General features: G+C 45.9%; 2 protein-coding genes and 1 pseudogene across 2 annotated transcripts; 1 reads left to right on the forward strand and 2 right to left on the reverse strand.

Moving 5' to 3' along the window:
* Positions 1–316: 316 nt before the first annotated feature.
* On the reverse strand, positions 317–1,219 carry LOC136455174 (uncharacterized; the record flags this gene model as incomplete). Its single annotated transcript, XM_066455310.1, has 1 exon — positions 317–1,219. A coding segment is annotated over one exon (903 nt), but the record flags the coding sequence as incomplete, so codon positions are not given.
* Positions 1,215–4,296, forward strand: LOC136492619 (uncharacterized; annotated as a pseudogene).
* A 1,065-nt stretch (positions 4,297–5,361) lies between these two features.
* LOC136480220 (uncharacterized) lies at positions 5,362–21,812 on the reverse strand. The gene is made up of 2 exons (XM_066477832.1): positions 21,526–21,812; positions 5,362–6,163 (listed from the first exon to the last, which is right to left on the reverse strand). The coding sequence occupies exons 1-2, from the start codon at positions 21,810–21,812 to the stop codon at positions 5,362–5,364; spliced, it is 1,089 nt and encodes a 362-aa protein (XP_066333929.1).
* Positions 21,813–26,824: the final 5,012 nt, after the last annotated feature.

Here is a 26,824-nt window from a genome sequence, read left to right on the forward strand (position 1 = left end):
CAATGAGATGCAAAAATTAGATTCTAGACAGCACAACGCTAGCACGAGCTGCAGCATAAGTATCTGCAAGGCCAGGAACCGAGTCCCTGTGACAGTCGATGAACTTCGATTTGAATGTATCCTCTCCAAGTGCAACTACTGAGTAAAAGCTCATATTGCTATCCAACAGTCCCTTTTCCTGCAGGACCTTCATGACATAATGCTTGGGCACTAGCCGCTTCTCCAGGCTCAATGCGAACAGGACAGGCCTTTCAACAATGTATCGTGGCTCCATTGCAGCCTCATTGAGCAGGAACTTAATCTTGCGAAGAAGAATTTAGTCAGAGAATCCTAATATAGCAGGCATCTTGGACACTGCAGTGGAAACCTCAGATTCAGAAACACCAAGAGTCCTTGGAATTACGGGAGATGGTGGCCACTGCATGCCTGAGATGGTGGCCACTGCATGCCTGAACATCCGCGAGGTAGGAGGCACCCCAAGTTCTTGCGCCCACAGCAAAAACTCCTTCACGCGCTCGGGCTTGAAGGTAAGCACGCACGCGTTGTCTGTGCAAAGCTGAGCAATATCTCGAACACCCCATTGACGTAACAAAGCAACGTTAGGCTTGATTAACCTCTTAGGGCTCGCAGTGAGGAGGGCCATGCACCTCTTTGCGACCACCAGCACCTGCTCAAACGAGCCATAGAAGGAGATGAAGAACTCGAGCCTGGGAATGACGTCGCAGTCGCGGAGGGCGTGTGAGCCCACCACGAGGAAGCGAGCGATCTCGGGAGTAGACAGACCGAGCCGGTCTCGGAGAGCAACAAGGCGTGGGGCGATGTTCTTCACGGAGGTGCGGAGGATCAGCGGGTCCGCGGAGACGACGGCGGCGATGTCGTCGCGGGAGAGGCCGGCGCCGGAGAGCAGGGCGAGGATAGCATTGGGGTTGGAGGCGGAGTTGATGCGGGAGGAGGAGAGCTCATCCGATGGTCTCCTGTGTGCTCTGGATAAGTCGCGGAACGCCTTCTTGGACACCTCGCGGGCTTGGGCTGGGGCGAGGCCGCAGGACGCGACGAGGTAGTCCTCGAGGGAGAAGGGCGCGGGGGCGACGGCGGTGGAGGCGGAGAGGAGGCGGCACGCGCGGCGGTGGATGGGGGAGGGTAGCGGGGAGGCGGCGTGGAGGAGAGGGAAGAGGCTATTTCGAAGGCGCAGCACGGCGGCGGCGGAGGGGCCGTCGGTCGGGCTATGCGCGTCAGGCTGTCCGTCGATGCGGGCGATAAGGGAGGGACGGAGGCGGAGCTGCCCAATCCCAAGTGGGCTGAGAGAAGGCCGTATTGTCCGCTTACGGGGCCATCAAACGTGCTGGCGTCCGATTCTCACATGGCCTTCCATGCCGCTCGATCTGGATTCTGGACGGCGGGTGGTTTTGCCTGCTCCCGTCCGTCGACGGTTCGTCGCGACTCGCGAGCCATTCAAAAGGCAGCAAAATCCAGCTATCTCCTCTGCCTCCGGCGGCCCCTGCTGCGCCATGGCGCTACAGCTGCAGGCCGCGGCTCCGTGTCCGCCCCTGCCACTCGCCGCCTCCCGTGGCCGCCTCGCTGCGCCTTGGCCTCCGCCTCCCTTCGTCAGCATAGCTGTCGCCGCCTCCTCCAGCCCGGGCCCCTCCGCGCGCCTCTCCTGCCGCGGCCCGTCGCCTCGCTGGCGGCGTGCGAGCGTGAGGGCGCGCGCCGGTGCCGGCGGCGGCGGGCGGAGGGAGTCCCCGTACGAGGTGCTCGGCGTGTCGCCGTCGGCGGCGCCCAACGAGATCAAGCGCGCGTACCGGCGCCTCGCGCTCAAGTACCACCCGGACGTCAACAAGGAGGTGCGTGTGGCGGTCGACCCCCTGCTGCTTGCTCGCGCTATTTACCTTCGCATCTCTGTTTGATCTCTACGGGATTTCTTGGGACGTTGGGGATGGATGACTCTGCTCACCGCCAGCCTCGTGGATGTTGTTGTCAATGCAGCCCGATGCTCAGGAGAAGTTTTTGCGGATCAAGCACGCTTACAACACTCTGATGAACTCAGAGAGTCGATCCAAGTACGCGAGCAGCAGTTCAGATTCGTCCTGGTCCTCCAGCTCCCGGGAGAGCAAATCAGCTGCTGCAGAAGAGCCGTTCTATGGATTTGGTACTGAATTCTCTCCTTGCTGTCAGTAAACGTGGGTTACATTACATATGGTTGATCGTTGATGTGACCAAGGGGTCAATTGAGGTTCCATTGTTCTACTGGAAATTTGAGACCTTAGCGATTGTCATGTGGAGATATAGGGCTTTCTAGTGCAGTTCACCAAAATGTCCACCTCTATTGTGACTTTAAGAACATAGTGATTGTGCTTTTTTGCAGCGGATTTCCTTAAAGATCTGCAAGCAGAATTCCAGAACTGGGAAGCTGGGTTGAATTCAAATCAGAAACCTAAAAGCCTTTGGGAAGAGTTAGCAGTAAGTTATCTTTATTCAACATTTCAACTAAAACGATTATTGTTAGTTTGTGTCACTGTTAAGAATTGCCATGCAGCAATATAGCATAGATAAGGCCAGCTACTAGTTACAGTTTTGTGGAGAATGCCATGTGAACCTACACTGCGTTCTGCTCAATCAGGCAATTGGCGAGGAATTCGTAGAATTTCTGGAAAATGAACTGAAGATTGATGACTCCAGCCCTGAGGGCGTCACTGGAAATGACCCATACACCCAGTTTGGACAGCAGGAAAAAAATCCTAAAGACGACAAGACATCAACAAACAGCTTTGATGATGGTCTTTCTGAAATAGAAGCTGCTCTCGAGAAGCTGAAGAAGGAACTTGGACTGGGCTAAACCATTGATGTAGCAACTAAAGGTGTTTCTGTAGCTGCTGACTTCATGTTCGTACAAAGGTATTTCTTGTATTGTATCTAACAGTTGGTGATAATAATTTGCAATTATGATCTATTGCCTACTTTTTGTTTTGGCTTTTCTAGATACATAATTTTTACCTTGTATCTAGCCATAGCATATATCTAGGTGCATTCAAAGAACAGTGACAAATATTTGTTGCCTTTGAAATTTTTGGGACCCCGCACAGCGCGGGAGCTCTCTGCACTGGGTATGCCCTACGCCCTTTTTTTTGAAATTTTTGGGTAAAGGGGTTCTGATTTTTTTTGTGTGATGGCCTGATGAGGGTACCAAAGAAAAGGTTGTGCACTGCCAGCACAATCTATGGTTCTTTTCTTTTCTGTCAAATATAATTTTGCAAATGATATGAATTGGGATGCTGTTTTTTCGAGTCTTAGAGTAACCTCAGGCAATCCTTATTTGTTCTTCATCCTGCATCTGTGCAGTGCATGTTAAATCAAAATATGTAGTGTTCCCGAGTGTTTTTTTCCGTAATGAAAATCAACACTCAACAATTGGAGTTCCAATATCAATGTGATTTACTGTAAGTCCTCTTTTGAAAAAAAAACAATTTAAACCCAAAGAAATTTACTCACCAAATAGAGTCTAAAGAATTACAATGCAAGTAGCCAAACCCTTTGGGGCCAGACCATGCCTCCCCCCTCCCAACCCACACCCACCCCACCCCCCACTCTTTTTTTTTTGGAATACCAGGGATGGATCCCTTATCCATTGCATAACATCATGACAAAATTACGATGCTTATCACCCAGTTATATCAGTTCTGTCGTTGTACTGCACACAACATTACATCAAGTTTCCAAATAACTCGCAGATTCACTATTACCCAGCTTATACTGCATCACAGAGGGATATGCAGCACCTGTAGTCCATGACGCTTCCATTTACCAGTTATGTTTCTTAATTCATTTCCCTGCCCTTTAAATTATGTTCTAACCGTATTCAATGGCATTTTAACCAGTCCTATATACTCTTATGTAACCAGTTTAGGTCATACCAATGATGCTGGTACCCTCCACAATATCTGGAACACCGTTGTTGGTGCATGGACAACTTCAGAGATCATCATGAAGATATAGGTCACATCTATTCTTTCATGAGGATGATCTTCAGGGAGAACACCTTGATTCTTGATGTTTGTTGAAATACTCCTCACAAAAGAGTTGGTCACATACAATTTTACATATAAAGAGCAATCTTTTTGCCAGTTTCTATATGAGCAGTCTTCTACTGGTGGCAGAAGTATGTTGTTGATAGACAGCTCGTGTTCATGTTTTGTATATTAGCCCCTTGTTTATGCTGTACATATTCAGATCTTATGGTGCAAGTTGCAAGATTCATATCCTTCTTCGCTATGACATATATATAGCTATAAGTTGTTTTAATAGGGTGAGTCTTTGGTTTACTTGCCACTCCCTGCTTCACAAAAATCATGATGGACCACACCGCATTTTGCAGCTCTCGCATTGCAGTTATAGCTCGTGCAATTTTTCTAGCCGTCATGAACCAACATACATAAGCTGAGGCAACTAATTAGCAGTGTACTGTGTACATGACATGGTCAGATTGTTCAGATGGGCAACACCAACAATTTCCAAAGCAAACGCAGCAGCCAGGCCAGCAGGTATAGTTTGGCAATCGATCACACAAGTTCTCAAGGGATGAGGGCATCTGTGGTTACATCCGCTCATGATCCCGCTTAGTGAACTTTTGTAGATGGCGCAAACCCATCATATGAGCTGCTTATAACCTTATAAATTAGTAAAGTTTTGTAGATGGCGTAAACCCATCATATGAGCTGCTAAATCTTATAAATAGTACTATGCGTGCTACTATCATGCACAGGCATAAAAGTAGAAACATTCCGTGAGAAATTCCTACTTAGATTCACAAAACTAAACGAAATGGTAACACACAGGTTTGAGACTACTTTCAGAAGAGGCACGTTCTGGCAGCCAAAAGGGCTATATTACTACTCTCTCATATGAAGCCGTCTCCCATAGAACTCCCAATTTATTTTCAGCTTTTAGTATCTCATTTCCTTACAGATACTGTTCTACAGCAAAGACTTATCCACATAAGAAAACGAAGTCAAGGATAATCTTCAGCCATGTGCTAGGCAGAAGATGAAACCTACAAAATGTGCATTAAGTATCCAGAATAAGCCAAACACAGCTCCTTCCTTAATAGTTGTAACGTAACCTTGGACTATGACCAATCAGTGATCATTAGTGGTTCTATTGCAGAAATCAGAATCAGAATTGAGAAAACCTGCACGGTGGACAGCCGCTAATGAGCATAAGTTGCAGTTCCACCATCCACCTAACCCACAGAATGAGATGTTTATATTACACTCTAGCAGGCACAATACTAGCACTAGCTGCAGCATAGGCATCTGCAAGGCCAGGAACAGAGTCCTTGTGAAAGTCGATGAACTTTGATTTGAAAGCCTATTCTGTATAGTGCACTAATTGGAAAAGGTTCGTATTGCTATTCAACGATCCCTTTTCCTGCAGCACTTTCATGACATGATGCCAGGGCACCGGCCGCTTTTCCAAGCTGAATGCGAGAAGGATAGGCCTTTGCACAATATACTGTGGCTGCATCGCAACCTCATTGATCAGGAACTCAATCTTGCGAAGAAGAGTCGCATCAGATAATCCTAGTATTTGTGGCATCTTGGAGACTGCAATGGAAACTTCAGACTCAGAACAACCAAGAGTCCTCTTAAAGAACTCAAGCTTGGCAGCAACCTTCTCACTGGAAAAATTGGTGACGATTTGCACTGCTTGCCTGAACAACGGCGACGCGGCAGGCACCCCAAGTTGTACTGCCCGTAGCAAAAATTCCTTCACGCGTTCCGGGTTGAAGGTAAGCACCCGTGGGTCGTGTAAACACACCTTAGCAACATCTGGAACACCACGTTGATGAAACAAAGCTATGTTAAGCTTGGTTACCCTCTCAAGGCTCACCGAAAGGTGGCACCAGTTCCTCTTTGCGGCCACTAGGGCCCTATCAAACGAGCCGTAGAAGGAGATGAAGAACTCGAGTCTGGGAGCGACGTCGCACGAGCGGAGAGCGCGTGAGGCGACCAGGAGGAAGCGAGTGATCTGGGGAGTACACAGGCCGACGCGGTCGCGGAGAGCAAGAAGGCGGGGAGCGAGTTTCTTCATGTTAGTGCGGAGGAGCAGTGGTTCCACGGAGACGACGGCGGCAATGTCGGCGCGGGAGAGGCCAGCACGGGAGAGCAGCAACGATCAATTGGGCCATCCGCTCTATGATCGGGACGTCCAACCGCTCTATGATTGACGGGTTCTAAAAAGGAGGTGAGGATCAGGGCACAAGGCACAAAAATCACCTGAGCCGCTAGACGCCCCCCATCTATAGTCCCTAAACCCTAAGCCGATCTAGTTAGGGGGCATTGTCAGCGACGGAAAGACCGCCACCGGCCACCGCCGCCTCTGCACCGCCGCCACTGCGTCCATGACTTCACCACCGGACCTCACCGCGCCACCGACATGCACCCCATGGCAAGCTCGTCTTCTACGAAGGTGGCCGATGGTTTGCACCTCCGCAACCCCCCCCCTCTCTCTCTTTCTCTCTGTTTCTCACACTAGCTTGTTCTAGGATTTGCTATTCAATCCGATGTCAGTATGTATGCTAGATCTATGGCTAGATAATCCTGTCAAGACTATATCAATGGTATCAATTACCTAACTAGGCGTAGATCGAGCTCATCGGGGTAGAAAACCGAGTAGAAGAGTAGGAGGGGATTCGATTTGAAGAAAAGGATCGGACCCCAACCCGAAACCATAACCCTAACCCTAGAGTAAGGACAAAGGAGGGAAGAACCTACCCGGACTCTCCACCACGCGTCACCACCACCGTCGCGCGGGTAGAATCCCGCCGTCGCACGAGAAGGAGCTCCACCGCCGGCGCGCGGGGAGAAGCCGAGCTACGCTCGCCGCCGTGTGCGCGAGCCCGACCGAGGGCACCGTCACAGGACCGCTCGACGGCGGCGCGCTCACCCACTGGGGAGCGCGCGCTCCGATGAAGGGACCTGCGGCGGCACTGGTAAAATCTAGGGTTTTGGGGGTCGTGCTCCACCGCAACGCGTATGGGGGATGAGGGCACCGTCGCCCAGACCGCTCGACAGCGGCGCACTCAGACTAGGGCGAGCGTGCACGCCGGCGAGGGGACCGACGGTGGCGCCACTGCGTTGCACTCTCTTTTCTCTTCCGGCTGCGCTGAGGAGAGGAGACGGAGGGAGGCGAGAATGACTTAGGGTTAGGGCGCCTGCGCCGCGGCGGGGCGTTTTGTTCTCGCGCAAACGTCGCTCGACCGTCCGATTGTGAGCAACGGCTGCGATTCGCTGGACCTAGATTAGGCCCAGACGGGCGTGGGAAATCCTAGCCCAGGCCCAGGTTGCGGCCTTGGCGCAGGGGAGGAGCTGCACGCGCGTGCGTAGTGGGCCGATTTCGCGGCGCTGGGCCGCGCGCACGGACGTGTGCCATTACTGTTTCATCAAGTCTAGGCCAAATGAACAGTGAACTCCGAGTTTATGTTTTATTCTTTTTTAGAAGCAAATTTTTGATGATTTTTGTCTAGTTTAAATCTCTGTCAAAATTTGAACCAACAGGATAATTTTTTCAGAGAGTAGATGAGAAAAGTTAAATGCTTCTGAAAAATAGATAATGAATTTTTTCATGTTTCCGCTGTAATGTTAAAGTTTATTATCTTCTAATTAAATTTGATCTAATGGGAGAATTTAATTTGAAGAGCAGTCATTTTTAGTCAGTAAATTATAATATTGTTATTTTTCTGACCAACATTGATAATAGCAATATTATAATATTTATTCATAAGTTTTTCCATCCATTAATTCTATTTCTGCCCAACGATGATGTAGAATTAGTGTATAAGAAAGTTGTATGTTTTAATTTTCACCAATTTTAAGTTAAGGCATACAATTATTATGTTATGTTTTTTCTCACTATCTCTAACGGTGTTTTTTAGGACTGAACCCAATGGCTTTTATCTCGCACATACCGCCTCTTGAAGGGGGCAACTATAGGGTATGGCGAGAGAAGTATGAACTAGCACTTGCGCTGTCTGAAAATAACCTAGCGCTTACCTCCTCGTGTCCGACTGAGCCAGTGGACCTGGTGAGGGAAGATAACGAAACTGATGCTGATTTCACTGCTCGACAGTGAGATCATGCAGAAGTGCGGATGAAATATGATCTCAAACGTAAGAAATATGACATTTCAAAAAATGCTTGATGGTGGCTAAGTTCACAATTTCAGATGCTATAAGGGGGTCTATCCCAAATTGTGATACTGCCACAGAGTATCTTAAGAAAGTGAGAGTCAGTTCACTAGCTCTTCAAAGACTTATGCCAGTACTTTGATCAAGAAATTGTTCAATGAGAAATACACTGGTGGCGGTATTAGAGAGCACATACTGAAGATGAGCAACATGGCTTCGAAGCTGAAGCTAATGGATTTAGGGCTCAAGGATGAGTTCCTGATTTATTTGGTTTTTGCTTCCTTGCCCAAAGAATATGAAACTTTTATTGTGAACTACAACATGTAGCTCGATAAGTGGGATATAGAGAAGCTCATTACAATGTGTGTTTAAGAAGAGGAGAGTCTGAAAAGCTCACAGGGTGACTCTGCTAACCTTGTAAAGAACAACAACAAGAAGAACTTCAATAATAAGGCCAAACCTCAAGGGAAAGCCCCTCATAATGACCACCATAATAAGAACAACACTGCTCAAGTTGAGAAGGATCAATGTAAATAGTGCAAGAAACATGGATATTACCAGAGGGACTGTCCAGACTTTCTGAGGAGCCTTCTAAAGAGAGGTGAGGATATCATTACATTCATAGATGAATCCTTGTTTTTAAGTTATGCAAAATCTACTTGGTGGATTGATTTAGGAGAACTATTCATGTTGTAAATTCATTACAGAGATTTCGTACGAGAAGGACCCTGCAAAGAGGAGAAAGAAGAATTAAAGTTGCAAATAGAGTTTAAGCTGAAGTTGAGGCCATTGGAGATCTCTCTCTAGAATTAGATGATGGCTTTAGACTTCAGCTTCAGATATTCTTTATGTACCCTCTTTGCGTAGAAACTTGATAAGTGTCTCATGACTTGACGATGATGATTATGATTGTCATTTTGGTAATGGCAAATATCAGATTGTGTATAATAATAAGTGTGTTGGCCTTGCCTTCCGACAAGACAAGCTTTATTTATTATCACTTTCTGAGAATATGAATGATGTGAGTACTGAGAATGAGAATGCTTCCTCGTCTATGAATGCAACAAATAAGCGAAAGAGAGTGCATGATGTATCTTTAAAATTATGGCACTATCGTTTAGGCCATATTTCGAGAGGGAGAATAGAGCGATTGATTAAGAAATCAATTCTTCCACCTTTAGAATTTTCAGATTTAGAGCAATGCATTGATTGCATAAAAGGAAAGTACGTTGAGAAAATAAAGAAAGATGTCAAACGAAGCACATGAATTTTAGAAATAGTTCACACAAACATCTGTGGTCCTTTTTCTGTGAAAAGTGTGGATGGTTATGATTCATTTATAACATTCACAGATGAATATTCTTATTTTGGCTATATTTATCCAATTACGGAAAGATCAGAAGCGTTGGATAAATTTAAGATATTTAAGGCCGAAGTAGAAAATCAGCACAACTTAAATATTAAGGTAGTAAGATCCAACCGTAGGGGAGAGTACTACAGTCGACACACCCCATGTGGCCAAGTTCCTGGACCTTTTGCAAGGTTCTTATAGGAAAATGGTATAGTTGCCCAGTATTCTATACCGGGCGAGCCTCAGTAGAATGGAGTAACTGAAAGACACAATTATACCTTAATGGATATGGTGAGAAGCATGATAAGTTACTCTATCCTACCGATAAGTTTATGGATGGAGGCGTTAAAAACCATCATTCATATTCTTAATCGAGTGCCAAGCAAGTCGGTGCCCAAAACACCGTATGGGGTGTGGACAGGAAAGGAACCCTCACTTAACTATTTATGTGTGTGGGGTTGTCCAGCTGAGGCTAAGGTCTTTAACCCAAACATAGGGAAGCTAGACTCCAAGACAGTCAATTACCATTTCATTGGCTATCCAGAAAAGTCAAAAGGTTATCGCTTCTATTGTCCTGACAGACAAACGAAGTTTATAAAAATAAAACATGCTGTGTTCTTGGAGGATGATATGATAAGGGGAGCATGGTAGCACGAGAAATTAATTTTGAAGAGAAGTAGGTATACGTGCCCACTCTAATAGTTCAGGAACCATTCTTCACGCTACCTGTTGTTACTGTACCAACAATGCAAGACACTGTAGTAACAGCACCTGTTGTTAGCACTCCTGTGGCAATAATGAATGAACATGAGGAACCTATCATTTAGGATCCCATAGAACCCATTGTCATACATGAGGAGAAGCAACAACAGCATCATATAGAATAAGCATCATCTAACGAGGCCCCTAGAAGGTCTCAAAGAGTTAGGAGATCTGAAAGCTCTAGTTTGGTTTTGGTGAATTGATGAAACCTTAAGTGCTAACCTAGTTTATCAAGTGATCATAAGATAGGTAGCACATTTCAAGTTGTGAAGCAAATGAAGATCATGACATGAAGATGGCGATGCCATGGTAATGATCAAGTGCTTGGCATAGAAAAGAAGAAAGAGAAAAACAAAAGGCTCAAGGCAAAGGTATAAATTGTAGGCGCCATTTTGTTTTAAGTGATCGAGACACTTAGCGAGTGTGATCACATTTAGGATCGATAGTCGTACTATTAAGAGGGTGAAACTCGTATCGAAATGCGGTTGTCAGAGTGCCACTAGATGCTCTAACTCATTGCATATGCATTTAGGATCTAGTGAAGTGCTAACATCCTTGAAAATGTTTGTGAAAATATGCTAACACATGTGCACAAGGTGATACACTTGGTGGTTGGCACATTTGAGCAAGGGTGAAGAAGATAGAGTTGAAAACGAGTTAGTCGCGCTGGTCACAGAGTGACCAGACGCGTCCGGTATGGAGATCGGACACGTCCGGTATGTGGCTCAGGACTGAACTGCACAGTGCGACCAGACGTGTTAGGTCGTCACACCGGACGCGTCCGGTATGAATCTGCATGGTCGGTGTTTAGTAGTGCAGTTGATCGGACGCTGGCAGCGTCCGGTCTGGAGTGATCGGACGCGTCCGGTCGAGCGTGTATACTTACTGTATTCGACCTGATGCTGAGGCTCAGCGTCCGGTCAGTTTCCAACTGACGCATCTGGTCAGCCCTGGTGGCTTACTGGACTCGACCAGACTCGGCGGCTCAACGTCCAGTCATTTGTAGTTCTATGTCCGGTCTGAGCGTCCAATCACATGAAAGTGTGGGCTACAGTGGCTACCTTGTCTTGAACTGGACACGTGGCGGTCTAGGAGAGACCGGACATGTCCGGTCGACCTACCGGACACGTCCGGTATTCACGAACGGAGCGTCCGGTGCAGCGTCCGGTCGACGCACAATCAGCCCAATAATTGAGCCAACGGCTCTATTTCATGGGGGCTTCTATTTAAAACCACATGGCCAACTCAAGCTCACTCTCTTGGGCATTTACATTGACATAGCAACCTTGTGAGCTTAGCAAAAGTCCTCCCACTCATTTCCATCATAGATTAAACATCTTTGTGAGATTGGGAGAGAATCCAAGTGCATTGCTTGAGTGTTTGCATCTAGAGGCACTTGGTGTTCGTGTTTCGCTGCGGGATTCACTTGTTACTCTTGGTGGTTGCCGCCACCTAGACGGCTTGGAGCAGTGAGGATCGTCGAGCGGAGGGTGGTGATTGTCTCTGGCTCCGATCGTGGTGATTGTGAGGGGTTCTTGACCTTTCTCCGGTAGAGCGCCAAAAGGTACTCTAGTGGATTGCTCATGGCTTGTGTGATCCTCATCTTGTGTTGGTTGTGTGGCACCCTATTGAGGGGTTTGGCGTGTGATGCCAATTAGCGCGTGAACCTCCAAGTGAGTGAATCGCCACAACGAGGAGTAGCTTGCTGGCTAGCAAGTGAACCTCGGTAAAAATCATTGTGTTCATCCTTTGATTTTGAGGTGTTTGGTCTTCATTGTTATTCACTCTTGTGATTGATTGGTTCCTTCATCTACACGGTGGTATAACTTTCTTGATCACTCTCTTTATATTACCGCAAACTAGTTGTCAAGCTTTTTAGTGTAGTTAGTTGTGAGAGCTTGCTTGCTTAGTTGGTGTGGCTCTTTAGTTAGCCTTTGAGAGCACACTAACATAGAGTAGTGTCATAGCTATTGTGTGAATAGATTCTACCTAAACTAGAATTGTGATAGGTGGCTTGCATTTTGAGTAGGCTAGCGCAACACTTGTTTCACCTCATAATTGTCTAACCCTTTTGTTAAGTGTTGTTGTAGAAATTTTTATTAGGCTATTCACCCCTCCTCTAGCCATTAGGACCTTTCAAGTGATATCAGAGCTGAGGTCACCGTTATTTAAGGCTTAACAACCTTCGGTGTTAAAATGGCTCAAATCAACAACACCAGGAAGCCACCCCAATTTGATGGCTCAAATTATTCTTTTTGGAAGTCAAAGATGACCACACCTATCAAGTCAATCAATAGAAAGGTGTGGAAGGTGGTAGAAACCAAAATTGAGATTGAGGATCCGGAAAATCTCACCGCGGCCGAAGAAGTGCTTCTCTAAAACAATGACATTGCTCTAAGTGCCATTCATGATGCAATTGATGTGAGAACATTTGAGCAAATCAAGAATATTGAGATGGCTCATGAAGCTTGGAAGAAATTGGAAGAATCATTTGAGGGTACTCAAGCCGTGAAGGGTGCAAAGGCATATATTCTCAAAGAGAAGTTTGCGATCTTCAAGATGAAGGAAGATGAGAGTGTGCTAGACATGTTCCATCGGATGAAAGTGATTGTCAATGATCTCAAAGCACTTGGTGAGAAGATAGAGGACAAGGACTTCTCTAACAAGTTCTTGAGATGTTTGCCCACAAGATTTAGCATGTTGGTCACCTTGCTAGTGAGGACCGGATTGAACACAATGACACCAAACCAAATCTTGGGAGATATCATGACCGATGATGCTTATAGAGATGATGATGAGAAGGAAGAAAAGAGGGAGAAGAAACATGAGAAGAAGGATGACAAGAAGAAGAGTGTGGCATTCAAAGCCACATCATCTAAGGGTAAAGCTAAACAAGAAACATCAAGTGAAGAGGATGATTCATGGGATGATGATAATGATGAGAAGATGGCTCTCTTTGTCAAAAGATTTGGCAAGTTCATGGTGAAGAAGGGCTACCGTGCAAGAAGAAAGAAATCTTCATCCAAGAACAAAGAAGAGTTAAGAAGGTGCTTCAAGTGTGGAAGCAAAGATCATCTTGTCGCCCAATGCCCATACAATAGCGACAATGATGATGACAACAAGAAGAAGGACAAAAAGGAAAAGAAAAAGAAGAAGGATAATATGGCCTTCAAGAAGAAGAAGGGTGGTTCATATGTAGTCACTTGGGATAGTGATGCTTCATCAAGTGATGATGATGATGATAGTGATGACAACAAGATCACCAAGAAGAAGGTTCTTGCAAGCATTGCTATAAATGAGAAGCCTTCTCTCTTCGAATCTTCATCATGCTTCATGGCTAAGGCCACTAAGGTACAATCTTGTGATGATGAAAGTGATGAAGAATATGATGATGATAATGAACATGAAAGTGAAAATGATAGTGATAGTGATAATGATGAACCTACTAAGGATGAATTATTTGACATGCTAGAAGATACTAAAGAACACTTTGACATTAAGAGAAGAGAATGCAAGAGCTTGAATAAGGAGGTAAAAGCCCTTAAGCAAGCCCTTGATGAGCTCAAAGCAACTCATGAGAGGCTAGAGGAAGCCCATGAGAAGTTTGGCAAGGCTCTCAAAAAGCTTGAAAAGGCTCATTCCACTTTGCTTAATGAACAAGATAAAAAGAAGCATGTTGAAACTTGTGATGTAGGTGTAACTTGTGATTTAATTGATACATCACTATCTATACCTATCATTGTTTATCCTACTAATCCTTCTTGTAGTACATTTACTTCCACCTCATCTAGTAGTGATGGTCTCACTTGTGATGCCTCACTAATGGTTGAGAATGAGAACCTCAAGAAGGAGGTCACTAAGCTCACTCACACCTTAGCTAAGGCTTATGGTGGTGAGGACCGCTTGCTTATGTGCTTGGGTAGCCAAAGAGCTTCTCTCTACAAAGAGAGATTGGGCTATACCCCCAAGAAAGGCAAGGCGGCCTTTACTCCTCACAAGACTAGTTTTGTGAAGAACTATGATAGATTTTGCACTAATGATAGATTTTGCACTAGTTGCAAGCAAGTTGGTTATAAAGAGCAAGAGTACAAAAATGCTAATGTATCCTCCCTTAAGCTTGATTCATGCTATATGCTTACTAAGGGTACAAATAGTGTGAAGGCTAAGTTCATTGGTAAACCATGGATGGACTCAAAAAAGAAAGCCATTTGGGTACCAAAGAGATTAGTGACTAACCTTTAAGGACCCAAGCAAGTTTGGGTACCTAAAAAGAATTAATCTTCTTTTGTAGGTTAATTATAAAGCCGGAGGAAGGTATTAGGTTCTTAATAGTGGGTGCACTCAACACATGACTGGTGATGCAAGAATGTTCAACTCAATCAACACCAATGGCAATGATGGTTATGATAGTATCACATTTGGTGACAATGGCAAGGGCAAGGTTAAGGGGCTTGGTAAGATTACAATATCCAATGACATGAACATATCCAATGTGTTGCTAGTAGAGAGTTTGAACTTCAATTTGCTATCCATGGCTCAATTGTGTGATCTTGGATTCAAATGCATATTTAGGGTGATGATGTAGAGATCATAAGTGTAGATGGCTCTAACTTGATCTTCAAAGGCTTTAGATATGAGAATCTATACTTGGTTGATTTCAATGCTAGTGAAGCTAGATTATCTACATGCTTGTTCACTAAGTCTAGCATGGGTTGGTTATGGCATAGAAGGCTTGGTCATGTTGGTTAAACATGACTTGGTTAGAGGCTTGAAAGATGTTGTGTTTGAGAAGGATAAACTTTGTAGCTCTTGTCAAGCCGGCAAACAAGTTGGAAACACACATCCTAAGAAAAGCATGATGAGCACTAGTAAATCATTTGAGTTATTGCACATGGATTTATTTGGGCCAACACAATACACTAGCATCGGTGGTAACAAATATGGCTTTGTGATAGTGGATGATTATACTAGATACACATGGGTATTCTTTATAGTGGATAAAAGTGATGTGTTTGCAACATTCAAATCATTTGTTAAGGGCATTCACATTGAGTTTGAAACAACCATAAAGAGAGTTAGAAGTGACAATGGTAGTGAGTTCAAGAACACTAGAATTGATGAGTTATGTGATGAATTTAGAATTAGACATCAATTCTCGGCCAAGTACACTTCATAATCAAATGGCCTTGTTGAGAGAAAGAATAGAACACTCATAGATATGGCAAGATCTATGCTTAGTGAGTACAATGTGAGTCAATCTTTTTAGGCCGAAGCTATCAACACGGCTTGCTATTGTAGCAACCGCCTCTATTGTCACCCATTGAAAGAGAAGACACCATATAAGCTCTATGTGACCGCATCAAGGCCGGATGTCATATTTAGTGTATGCATGTGTGCAAGATTTCAAGCCTCACCTAGAGAAAGCATTTGAAGGCTACAAAAAGAATATTGAGGTACTTGAAGCATACATAAAATGTTGGTTTATGGTATCCCAAAGGAGCAAAGTTTGAGCTAGTTGGCTACTCTGACTCAGACTATGCAGGATGCAAGGTTGAAAGAAAGAGCACCTCGGGCACATGTCAATTGTTGGGAAGATCACTTGTTTCATGATCATCAAAGAAGCAAAATAGTGTTGCATTATCAACCGCCGAAACCAAATACATATCCACCGGTAGTTGTTGTGCATAAGTACTTTGGATGAAGGCCACTTTGAGTGATTTTGGAATCAAGTTCAAGAGAGTGCCATTGCTATGTGACAATGAGAGTGCAATCAAGCTAACCAATAATCCGGTTCAACATGCAAGAACAAAGCACATTGATGTTCGCCATCATTTTATAAGAGATCACCAACAAAAAGGGGACATTTGCATTGAGAGTGTAGGCACCGAAGATCAACTTGCTGATATATTCACCAAGCCATTGGATAAGAAAAGGTTTTGCAAGCTAAGGAATGAGTTGAACATATTGGATTTCTCAAATATGTGTTGATGCACCCCCCACTTATATGACATGCCTCTCCTTCGAGCAATTCAAGGTAAAAGTTGATTCGCATGGCATACATCCTTGCTAAGGACATATTTAGTGCATCTAGTCATTTCTCCATTTTATTAGGCTCATTCATGAAAATCAAATGAATTTGATGTTTATATGGTATCACTATTGCTTCTATGCTTATTTTGATCTAGTGGTAACATATGACATGTTTATGGGCTTGTAAATATAGTGTTTAATCTAGAAAATGAGCTATAAGTGTTTAACTCAACATGGTACAAGATAACCCTTATTTGGAGGTGTAAAGAAGCTTATCCTTGGATCAAACTGAGTTAAATATCTTTGGCATATATTCTAGTTTGAACCAAATTCGGAATTTTGATCCTCATCCCATTGATTGACATTGATAATCTCGACCCTACAAGTAATACTATCTATATTTTCAACCTTTGTGGTCATTGATGACAAAGGAGGAGAGAAACAAATATAGTAGTAAAGATAGTGAAAAAGGGGGAGAAATATCATAAAGGGAGAGAAACATAAAGATATCTTGATATATGACATAGGGGGAGAGATATGATAAAGAAAATGGATCAACTAAAATTTTGAGCACACAAGTAGGGGGAGCAAGCTCATGAACTTGTATGGTGCATTTGAATGTGCATTTCATGTGTTTGCTTGCATGGCATAAGTTTTAAAATTCAATATCTATGCTTGTGTGGTGTATGCTAGTTGTCGGTTTGAATGATGAAATGAAAACTAGCATGCATAGGATATCTAGTGATTTCATTTCCAAATATTTCCAAGTGGTATTGAGCTAACCATGGTGCTAAGGATGGTATATTGGTGCACTTCGATTGGTATCACGCTTCAAAGGTCCATCTTTTATACCTTAGCATCATTTGGTAAACATTGTCTCCTATATTTCCTATCTAAGCATATGTGCAAGCTACTATCCAAACTCTTAGCACATATGTAGGGGGAGCAATTGCTACCATTTGGGGTTCATAAAACTTGTCCATATCCCTTTACACATAGTAAATATGTTTGGACAAGCAACATGAATTCAATTGAATTTCAACTCATATCTTTGTGAAAGGGTTGTCATCAATTACCAAAAAGGGGGAGATTGAAAGCTCTAGTTTGGTTTTGGTGAATTGATGAAACCCTAAGTGCTAACCTAGTTTATCAAGTGATCATGAGATAGGTAGCACATTCCAAGTGGTGAAGCAAATGAAGATCACAACATGAAGATGGCGATGCCATGGTAATGATCAAGTGCTTGGAATGGAAAAGAAGAAAGAGAAAAACAAAAGGCTCAAGGCAAAGGTATAAATTATAGGAGCCATTTTGTTTTAAGTGATCGAGACACTTAGCGAGTGTGATCACATTTAGGATCGATAGCCGTACTATTAAGAGGGGTGAAACTCGTATCAAAATGCGGTTGTCAGAGTGCCACTAGATGCTCTAACTCATTGCATATGCATTTAGGATCTAGTGAAGTGCTAACATCCTTGAAAATGTTTGTGAAAATATGCTAACACATGTGCACAAGGTGATACACTTGGTGGTTGGCACATTTGAGCAAGGGTGAAGAAGATAGAGTTGAAAACGAGTTAGTCGCGCTGGTCACAGAGTGACCGGACACGTCCGGTATGGAGATCGAACATGTCCGGTATGTGGCTCAGGACTGAACTGCACAGTGCGACCGAACGCGTCTGGTCGAGCGTGGATACTTACTATACTCAACCTGACGCTGAGGCTCAGCGTCCGGTTAGTTTCTAACTGACATGTCCGATCGGCCCTGGTGGCTTACTGAACTCGACCGGACTCAGCGGCTCAGCATCCGGTCATTTGTAGTTCTACGTCCGGTCTGAGCGTCCGATTGCATGGAAGTGTGGGCTGCAACGGCTACGTTGTCTTGAACTAGACATGTGGCGGTCTGGGAGAGACCGGACGCGTCCGGTCGACCTACCGGACACGTCTGGTATTCACAAACGGAGCGTCCAGTCGACGCATAGTCAGCCCAATAATTGAGCCAATGGCTCTATTTCATGGGGGCTTCTATTTAAAGCCCCATGGCCGGCTCAAGCTCACTCTCTTGGGCATTTACATTGACATAGCAACCTTGTGAGCTTAGCAAAAGTCCTCCCACTCATTTCCATCATAGATTAAACATCTTTGTGAGATTGGGAGAGAATCCAAGTGCATTGCTTGAGTGTTTGCATCTAGAGGAACTTGGTGTTCGTGTTTCGCTGCAGGATTCGCTTGTTACTCTTGGTGTTTGCCGCCACCTAGACGGCTTGGAGCAGCGAGGATCGTCTAGCGGAGGGTGGTGATTGTCTCCGGCTCCGATCGTGGTGATTGTGAGGGGTTCTTGACATTTCCCCGGCAGAGCGCCAAAAGCTACTCTAGTGGATTGCTCGTGGCTTGTGTGATCCTCATCTTGTGTTGGTTGTGCGGCACCCTATTGAGGATTTGGCATGTGATGCCAATTAGTGCATGAACCTCCAAGTGAGTGAATCGCCACAGCGAGGAGTAGCTTGCCGGCAAGCAAGTGAACCTCGGTAAAAAAATCATTCATCCTTTGATTCCGAGGTGATTGGTCTTCATTGTTATTCACTCTTGTGATTGATTGGTTCCTTCATCTACACGGCGGTATAACTTTCTTGATCACTCTCTTTATATTACCGCAAACTAGTTGTCAAGCTCTTTAATGTAGTTAGTTGTGAGAGCTTGCTTGGTTGGTTGGTGTGGCTCTTTAGTTAGCCTTTAAGAGCACACTAACATAGAGTAGTGTCATAGTTATTGTGTGAATAGATTCTACCTAAACTAGAATTGTGAAAGGTGGCTTGCATTTTGAGTAGGCTAGCGCAACACTTGCTTCGCCTCATAATTGTCTAACCCTTTTACTAAGTGTTGTTGTAGAAATTTTTATTAGGCTATTCACCCCTCTATAGCCATTAGGACCTTTCAAGATCAGCCATTCCTGATGACTATGAAGTCTATGATTGTGAGAAATTTCAAATAGAGGGTGATCTCACCTCATTTGAAGAAGCCATGAGAAGCGCTCATTCATCAAAATGGCTTGAAGCCATGGAAGATGAAATGAAATCAACAAAAACCAACTATGTTTGGGACTTAGAAACAATTCCTAAAGGAGCCAAGACAATAGGCTATAAATAGGTCTACAAAACCAAACATGACTCCAAAGGGAATATAGAAAGATTCAAAGCGCGACTTGTGGCAAAAGGCTTCACGTAAAGAGAAGGTATAGATTATAATAAGACATTTTCTCCAGTCTCATGTAAGGATTCTTTTCGAATCATAATGACGTTTGTTGCATATTACGATTTAGAATTACATTAGATGGATGTAAAGACGGCGTTCCTAAATGGGGATCTAGAGTAAAATGTTTATATGGCACAACCGAAAGGTTTTGTTGTGGAAGGAAAAGGACGTATGGGATGCCACCTGAAGAAATCCATTTATGGATTAAAACAAGCTTCAAGACAGTGGTATTTGAAGTTTGATAGTACAATAAGAAAGTTTGGATTTCAAGAAAATGTAGAGGACAATTGCGTTTATGTAAAGTTCAAGAATGGGAAATATATTTTCCTAGTCTTGTATGTGGATGATATCTTACTCGCCAGCAGTGATGTTAATCTACTACTAGAAACAAAGAAGTTCTTGTCCTCAGTTTGATATGAAGGATCTCAGTGAAGCTTCATTCGTCCTAGGAATAGAGATTCACCGAGATAGAGAAAATGGGGTTTTAGGGTTATCACAAAAGGCATACTTAGAAAAGGTTCTAAAGAAATACAGTATGCAAAATTGTAAGTCTTCACCTGCTCCCATAGTCAAGGGCGATAGATATGGGGAATTTCAATGTCCTAGGAACCAATATGAGATCGATCAAATGAAAGAGGTTCCATATAGTTCAGCTGTCGGAAGTTTACAGTATGCTCAAGTGTGTACTCGCCCTGACTTAGCATTTGTTACCGGGTTACTTGGCAGATATCAGAGTAATCCAGGAATAGAACACTGGAAATTAGTAAAGAAAGTTTTATGTTACCTGCAAGGTATGAAGGGTCTCATGCTAACATACATAAGATCTGTTTCCCTACACATAGAGGGGTATACAGATTCTGATTATGCGAGAGATGACAGAAAGTCCACATTAGGTATATTCACTCTCGCAGAAGGAGCTATATCATGGAAAACCTCAAAGCAAACCGTCACTACATCATCCACAATGTATGCCAAGTTTGTAGCATGTTATGAGGCCATAGGGCAGGTGAATTGGCTAAAAAAATTCATATCTGGGTTGAAAGTGGTAGACGACATACATAAGCCACTCAAGTTATACTGCGATAATGATCCAGTAGTATGTTATGCTCACAACAATAAGTCAAGTGGTGCTGGCAAACACATTGACATAAAGTATTATGTTGTGAAAGATAAAGTCCAGGATCATATAATTAGTCTTGAGCATATAAGAACATAAAAGATGCTTGTGGATCCGCTTACAAAAGGCTTACCACCCAGTGTGTTCAGATAATACTTAGCCGGCATGGGTTTAAGGGAAAGCATATGATTCCTGGACAATAAGGGCCTAGTTGAGAATCTGTTTCAAAACAGAGAGGTGCATTATAGTTGTTTAATCTAATGGCAACATACCGTGATGATGAGGCATGCTCTATGTACTAATTTGTGATGGAATGGGAACAAGATAAAGCAAGTAAGTTAAGTTTATATCATAAGGTGAGATCAGGGGGGAGAATGTTAGATTGATCTCCACCACCCCTTGGATCTGTGCCCTGATCGAGGGCACCCAACCACTCCATAGTTGGTGGGCCCCCATCGCACAACGCCATAAAAAGGGAGGTGGGGGGCGGGGCACAAGGCACGAGAATCACCTCAGCCGCCAGACGCCCCATCTACAGTCCCTAAACCCTAAGCCGATCTAGTGAGGGGCATTGCCAGCGATGGGAAGACCGCCACCAGCCACCGCCGCCACTACGTCCATGACTTCACCACCAGACCTCACCGCACCACCGACAAGCACCCCATGGCAAACTCGTCTTCTATGAAGGTGGCCGATGGTTTGTAGCTCCGCAACCCCTCTCTCTCTCTGTGTGTGTTTCTCGCACTAGCATGTTCTAGGGTTTTCTATTCAGTCCAATGTCAGTATGTATGCTAGATCTATGGCTAGATGATCCTATCAAGACTATCAAGTAGGGCTAGGATGGCATCAGGGTTGGAGGCAGAGCTGAGGCGAAAGTTGGATACCTTCTCCTTTTTGTATTCTATGGATAACTGGTGGACATCCTTCTTGGACACCTCGCGTGCTTGGGTCAGGGCGAGGCCGCAGGCGGCGACAAGGTAGTCCTTGAGGGAGAAGGGCGCAGATGAGGTGGTGGAGGTGGAGGTTGAGAGAAGGAGGTGGCACGTGCGGGGATGGATGGGGGAGGGTAGCGTGGAGGCGGCGCTGAGCAGAGGGAGGCGGTGATTTTGGAGGCGCAACATGGCGACGGCGAAGGGGAGGGGAGGTGATTAGGCTATCGTCCGCGCAAGCAAGTAGGAGGGCTTGCCGCGCGAGGGGAAGGGGATGAAATGAAAGATGAATGGGTGTGCCTGCAGCTTAGCGGCGGCGCGGTGAGCCGTGCGTCTGCAAGATGAGCCGATGAGGTGGTCAGGTGAAAGCTCTAGTTTGGTTTTGGTGAATTGATGAAACCCTAAGTGCTAACCTAGTTTATCAAGTGATCATGAGATAGGTAGTACACTCCAAGTGATGAAGCAAATGAAGATCATGACATGATAATGGTGATGTCATGGTGATGATCAAGTGCTTGGACTTGAAAAGAAGAAAGAGAAAAACAAAAGGCTCAATACAAAGGTATAAATGGTAGGAGTCATTTTATTTTGGTGATCGAGACACTTAGTGAGTGTAATCATATTTAGGATCGATAGCTGTACTATTAAGAGGGGTGAAAATCGTATCAAAATACGGTTATCAAAGTGCCACTAGATGCCCTAACTCATTGCATATGCATTTATGATCTAGTAGAGTGCTAACACCTTTGAAAATGTTTGTGAAAATATGCTAACACACATGTGCACAAGGTGATACACTTGGTGGTTGGCACATTTGAGCAAGGGTTAGGAACTTCATCGGTGGAGTGTTCGTCCGTAGAGTGTGGATAGTCCGACGGTGCCACCGGCGCCCTATACAAAAAAGACGGAGGTCACTGTAAGTGATCGAACGCTGGCCTCGGTTGGACCGGCACGTCCGGTCAGTAGAAGCTGCAAAGACACTGGCGTCGGTCTCAGACCGGACGCTGGAGGGGTGCATCCGGTCCTGCTGATGTGGCAGGGCACAGGGGAGTCGCCATGTGATCGGACGTTGGGTGTGTCCGGTTGAGCATGACCGGACGCGTCCGGTCGTGAAAAATCGTTTTTAGATGCTTACTGGAAGCAACCGGACGCTGAGGTCTAGCGTCCGGTCACTTTGCAGCAGCGCGTCTGGTCATCACTTGACCGTTGGGATCGGAAGCTCAGTATTTGAAGAGAGGGGGCACGTGGCGTGCATCGCACGACCGGACGCTGGGGTCCTGCGTCCGGTCGATATGACCGGGGCGTCCGATCACCCCATGTTGTGCCTAGTAAAGGGGTACAACGGCTCTATTTCATGGGGGCTTCTATTTAAGCCCCATGGCCGGCTCAAGCTCACTCTCTTGGTCATTTGCATTGACATAGCAACCTTGTGAGCTTAGCCAAAGCCCTCCCACTCATCTCCATCATAGATTCAATATCTTTGTGAGATTGGGAGTGAATCCAAGTGCATTGCTTGATTGTTTGCATCTAGAGGCACTTGGTGTTCGTGTTTCGCTGTGTGATTCGCTTGTTACTCTTGGTGGTTGCCACCACCTAGACGGCTTGGAGCAGCGAGGATCGTCGAGCGGAGGTTGGTGATTGTCTCCGGCTCCGATCGTGTTGATTGTGAGGGGTTCTTGATCTTTTCCCGACGGAGAGCCAAAAGATACTCTAGTGAATTGCTCGTGGCTTGTGTGATCCTCATCTTGTGTTGGTTGTGCGGCACCCTATTGAGGGTTTGTCGTGTGATGCCAATTAGCACGTGAACCTCCAAGTGAGTGAATCGCCACAACGAGGAGTAGCTTGCCGGCAAGCAAGTGAACCTCGGTAAAAAATCATTGTGTTCATCCTTTGATTCCGAGGTGATTAGTCTTCATTGATATTGATTCTTGTGATTGATTGGTTCACTCCTCGATACGGCGGTATAACTATCTTGCTCTCTCTCTCTTTACATTACCGCAAACTAGTTATTAAGCTCTTTAGTGTAGCTAGTTGCGAGAGCTTGTTAGTTTGGTTAGTATGGCTCTTTAGTTAGTCTTTGAGAGCACACTAACATAGAGTAGTGCCATAGCTATTCTGTGGTTAGAGACAATAGAAATTAAAATTGTGGTAGGTGGCTTGCATTTTTAGTAGGCTAGCGTAACACTTGCTTCGCCTCAAAATTATCTAACCGGTTTGTTAAGTGTTGTTGTAGAAATATTTAATAGGCTATTCACCCCCCTCTAGCCATTATAACCTTTCACCAGGGCCCAGAGGCGGCGAACCACGGGAGAGTCTTCTGCCGCCTTGACGCCGCGGAACGGCCGCTGCCGTGCCCACACCTGCCCTGCGCCCCGCGGCCGGAGTGGTTGCTGGTCGTCTGCGCCGCCGTCGCCTCGATTTGGGGGCGAGGGAGGCTGTCCGTCGAGACGAGGGGGGGAGGTGGAGGGCGTCACGGCCAGGAGGTAGAGGCCGAGCTTTGGAGCTGAGCTCCTGGGAGAAGGCCGTGTCGTTGGTTTGGTTGCTGGGCCGCCAAACGTCCACATGACTTGGGTTGGATTCCGGACGGACCGGGCTCTCAAAATCTGACTATCTGAGACTGGTTAGTGGTTACTCATATTAGTGGGCCTCCAAACGTGCACATGAATAAATTACGCGTGCACATACTTATATAAATGAGAGTTTCTAAAAAAAAACTTATATAAATGAGATCATGGGTGGCAGTGGCACCATCGCCATCGAATAAAAATTGCAGGGTTTGCAGAGTGCACTGCACACATTCCGAATGTGGCATGGTAACAAAGCTATTAATTAGTCCTTTCTTGTTCCTTTTTTTTTTTGCAAAAAGGGAGCTTTATGAAGAATTATGTAATGTCTTTACAAACGAGTGCCTGAACACACTCAGGAAACAAAGAAAAGTAAACTCGATTCTCGCTTAATCTAAAAGCTAAATGCGCGAGCTCGCAACTTTATTTTGCTCCCTACTAATCCTACAGACCTCTAGCCGATGCAGGTGACGGCCTTCATGAATGGCTTCCTGGATCAGAGGCCACACCAGTGAACCATCCAATCCAACCTTCGCGCAGTCAGCTTCTCCACAACGCCGGCGCAATCAGACTCGAGGATGAAATGGGGGTCAGGCCACCTAGCTGCAAAATGGATGCCATCAAGACAGACGTTGTTCTGCGTCCCTGCAGTGAAAAATTGATCTCCATGAGGTTAGTAGAGGTTGCCCGTCACTATCTCTGATGATTACACCCACTGCAGCTTGTCATGATGTACGTAGCAATGAAAGCCCCATCAACATTAATTTGTAAGGAACTCTGCTGCTGCATGCATCTCTTACGATTATTTTCTGGAGCACGTTTGCAATTCCTAGAATTCTGAACCTGCTGCTTCTCTTTGCTACTAGTGACCACCGCCTGTTGTTGCATCATGGATAGAGAGGACATAAAAGATAGCTGAAGATTCAATGTATAATGGGGCCATCTTTTAGGATACCATTCCTGAGACTCCCAAGAAAGTGGCGGTTTAGCCGAAACCTCTGCAAGCCACCAGAGCCGCCTCTCCCTTTCGCTGGATCTAGGCTAGCTCGTCGGCTCCACCTGCAGTCACCAGCTGAGTCTGTATAGTCTAAGAGTAGATAGAGAGAAGCCATCCATCCTTGACACTGTACTACTTTTATAGTCATGGCTGTCGGCAGTCCAGGGACCGATCGGCCTCCCCGGCTACCTCAATTCATCACACCTCGCACGCACCTTAAACCTTACATTGACTGATTCAGATGCATTTGCATTTATCAGATACTCTGTAATCTTCAATTATGCAGGCTTCCGTTAGTTGCACCGATCAGGTGTTATGGTGGGCCAAGTGTACCAGAGGAGGCAACGCGCCAACAGTGTCTAGGGGCGGCTTCAGTTGGATTGGATCAGCTTCAGTCGGTTAGATCACAGGAGCTTTGCATGGAGTTTGTTGCAAGTCTGTTAGCTGCATGTTTAATTTGTTATGCATGTTTAGTTTGTTATCCCTAAATTAGTGGCATGCTTGTAATCCGCCTATAAGGCAAACCATTTGATTAATGAAGAGTTAACCTGGGATTGAGACTCATCGTCTCCCTTGGGTGCCCAGCTGTAGCACTGTTCACCGTCTCCTCCTTGTCGCTCAGAGTCCAGGCGCCGGCCACGGCGCCGCCTGTCCGCTGCCGAGGATTCAAGCCACGGCCAGCAACCTCCCACTCTTACCCCCTGCGCAGCCGTAACAATCTGGTATCAGACTTCATGGCTTCCTCGGGACTGTCCGCCGCCGCCATTACGCCCACCACCGCCGCCGCTGCCCCCACCACCACCACAGACGTTGTCGCCATCGCGCTCACCACCACTCCCATCACCAGTATCTCCGCCGCCGTCATACCATCCGCTCATCCACACCAGCCTACTATGGCCGCCATTCCCATCGAGGCACTCAACGCCTTCACCGCCACCATCCAGGGCCTGCAGACCCAGCTGGGCGACATGCGCCTGCAAATGGGCACGATGGCCACCAGACTGGCGGTGATCGAGGGTCGACCATCCCTCTCCACCCCGATGCTCCCGCAATATGGCCTTCCCGGCTATGGGGGCATTCCGGCCTTGTCGGCCTCCACGGGGCCGGTCATCTCCGAGCTGCTCACCGCACAGCCGACCACGGCATCACACCCGCCGCTGTCTGTGCCCGTCTCGATGTCGCCGGTCTCGGCATCAGTCGCGGCATTCACGCAGCCGACACCACCGCCGCCGACTCAGGGGGTTCCCATCACTCAAATTTCGTTCCCCCACTCACCGCCGCCAGTGCCGTCCCTGTCGTCCATCATGCAGATGAGCATGCCCATGCCGTTCGCACCCATGACAACGTCGCCGCCACTCCCGCACTTTCAGCCAGACACCGATCACCTGATGGTCCCCAAGTACCACAAGCTGTTGTTTCCGTCGTTCGACGGCCGGGATGATCCGCTTGGCTGGCTGAACAAGTGCGAACAGTTCTTCCGTGGCCAACAAACACGCTCGCCCGATCAAGTCTGGCTGGCGTCATACCACCTCACTGGCGCGGCGCGGCAGTGGTATCTCGTCCTCGAGAGTGAGATCGGCCATCCCCTTTGGCTGGAGTTCCAGACTCTATGCCAACAACGGCTCGGTCCACCCCTCAGCACC

This window comes from Miscanthus floridulus, chromosome 1 (genome assembly GCF_019320115.1).
Source record: "Miscanthus floridulus cultivar M001 chromosome 1, ASM1932011v1, whole genome shotgun sequence".
In the NCBI taxonomy this organism is placed as follows: domain Eukaryota; kingdom Viridiplantae; phylum Streptophyta; class Magnoliopsida; order Poales; family Poaceae; genus Miscanthus; species Miscanthus floridulus.